Here is a 1978-nt window from a genome sequence, read left to right as displayed (position 1 = left end):
GTTTAAACATAGGATAGCAGGCGTGGACAAAAAACAGAATCGAAAAATAGAGCTTGTGGGAAAGTAAAATTTGAAAGTTTCTCAGGCACCCTTGCTAGGTACCTACCTGCTGAATTTTTTAATTAATGGTTATCTTGAGGCTAAAGAAATTGAGAAATCACATTGATCTCAGATACCATAAGCTAAGTACAAAACAATACAGTGGTAATTCCTTTCTTCAATTTCTGACGAGATTCGAACCCACAACCTTAAGCGTGTTTAGCAAGTTGTCGGGACTGTTTAAACATTCAAATCCGGAAGTTGTAGATTCGATAAATCTCATCGAGGTGTGGGGAAGGACATTGAAATTTGTTTTTTTCAATTTCTGACGGGAATCGAACCCGGGACAGTTCAGCCTCATAGTTTAAACATAGGATAGCAGGCGTGGACTGAGAAGTCAAATTGGACAGGACGCGAGGCCGGGGTATCTGCCTTATTAACGCCCCTGGTGGCGAATAGCTTGACTACGATGAAGTTGGTCTTCATGATGCGAATCAGATCCAGAACCTGGGAGGGCGAAAAGAGGGCATATTGTAAAAATTAAGAATGAAAGTTCGATTTATACAGAAAAAAAGTTGTGAAAAATCCAAATCTGGAGCTAGACGCTGATCTACTCTCTGTTTATACTCCCCTAGCTGGACGCTGATCTACTCTCTGTTTATAGTCCCTCAGCCAGACTAAGTCCCCTAGCTAGACGCTGATCTACTCTCTGTTTATACTCCCCTAGCTGGACGCTGATCTACTCTCTGTTTATAGTCCCTCAGCCAGACTAAGTCCCCTAGCTAGACGCTGATCTACTCTCTGTTTATACTCCCCTAGCTGGACGCTGATCTACTCTCTGTTTATAGTCCCTCAGCCAGACTAAGTCCCCTAGCTAGACGCTGATCTACTCTCTGTTTATAGTCCCCTAGCTAGACGCTGATCTACTCTCTGTTTATACTCCCCTAGCTGGACGCTGATCTACTCTCTGTTTATAGTCCCTCAGCCAGACTTCATGGCTACCAAAACTACTTATAGTTTAACAGGCCGAACATTTCTTCACCCCTCAAGAGGCTCTAGAACTGTCGCTGCTAAGGTCTTATCGTCCCGAAACTGGTGAGCGCCTGTTTTTATAAGCGCTAAGACCGAACTGGGATTTTCGCCTGGGGTGAACTTTGTCCTAAACAGATAAGGTTCGTTTTCGGTGTCAAGGGTTTTCTAAAGCCTTTTCTTTGACGTCACCCATTTAATTTACACAGGCCAGGATTTCTTAAACTCTGAAAAGTCTCTGTGGTAAAAGCTGAGGTCTTATCGTCCCGAAACTGGTGAGCGCCTGTTTTTATAAGCGCTAAGACCGAACTGGGATTTTCGCCTGGGGTGAACTTTGCCCTAAACAGATAAGGTCCGTTCTCGGTGTCAAGGGTTTTCTAAAGCCTTTTCTCTGACGTCACCCATTTAATTTACACAGGCCAGGATTTCTTAAACTCTGAAAACTCTCTGTGGTAACGCTCTGATCTTGAAATTTGTCGCGACGACCTATGAACTCAAAGCGAGAAAGTTTTAGATAACACTTCAGTCGTTATTTTAAGACCGGTTTAGGTAAGTACATAGGTACTTTCTTTAATCACGATCGAATAAACTACGGGCTGAAAAATTCCCGGAGGGACGGGCCCAGCTTGTTTAATCGGAGCGAAACAAAGTTTTCATTCCACCTACGTATGTACAATGTACATAGACTACATAGGTAGGTACTTCGTAACACCAGAATCTGATGAAGTAAAAACAGCAGTCTTCAGGTGTGTCCACACATGGTCGATCGGCTGTCGATCAACATCGATTCACAATAAATTCACATCGATCGATGTCTCCGACATCCCACACATGTATCGGATCATCCATGAAGATTTTGTCTATCGTAAAAAAATAGGAGATTTCCACACACTGTGTATCAACTGCGCAC

At 43.2% G+C, this 1978-nt stretch overlaps 1 protein-coding gene across 1 annotated transcript in view; it reads right to left on the bottom strand.

Moving 5' to 3' along the window:
- Positions 1-396: 396 nt before the first annotated feature.
- LOC103520226 overlaps positions 397-1978 on the bottom strand; it is a gene marked incomplete at its 5' end in the record, with an annotated part of 9027 nt that continues 7445 nt past the window's right edge. The window contains one exon of the mRNA XM_017448444.1: positions 397-546. Coding sequence (XP_017303933.1) covers positions 397-546 — 150 coding nt within the window. The remainder of the gene's footprint in view (positions 547-1978) is intronic.

This window comes from Diaphorina citri, unplaced genomic scaffold (assembly GCF_000475195.1).
Source record: "Diaphorina citri unplaced genomic scaffold, Diaci psyllid genome assembly version 1.1 scaffold3340, whole genome shotgun sequence".
NCBI lineage: Eukaryota > Metazoa > Arthropoda > Insecta > Hemiptera > Psyllidae > Diaphorina > Diaphorina citri.
The sequence above is the reverse complement of the archived record's forward strand: the minus strand, read 5'-3'. Positions and strand labels throughout refer to the sequence as shown.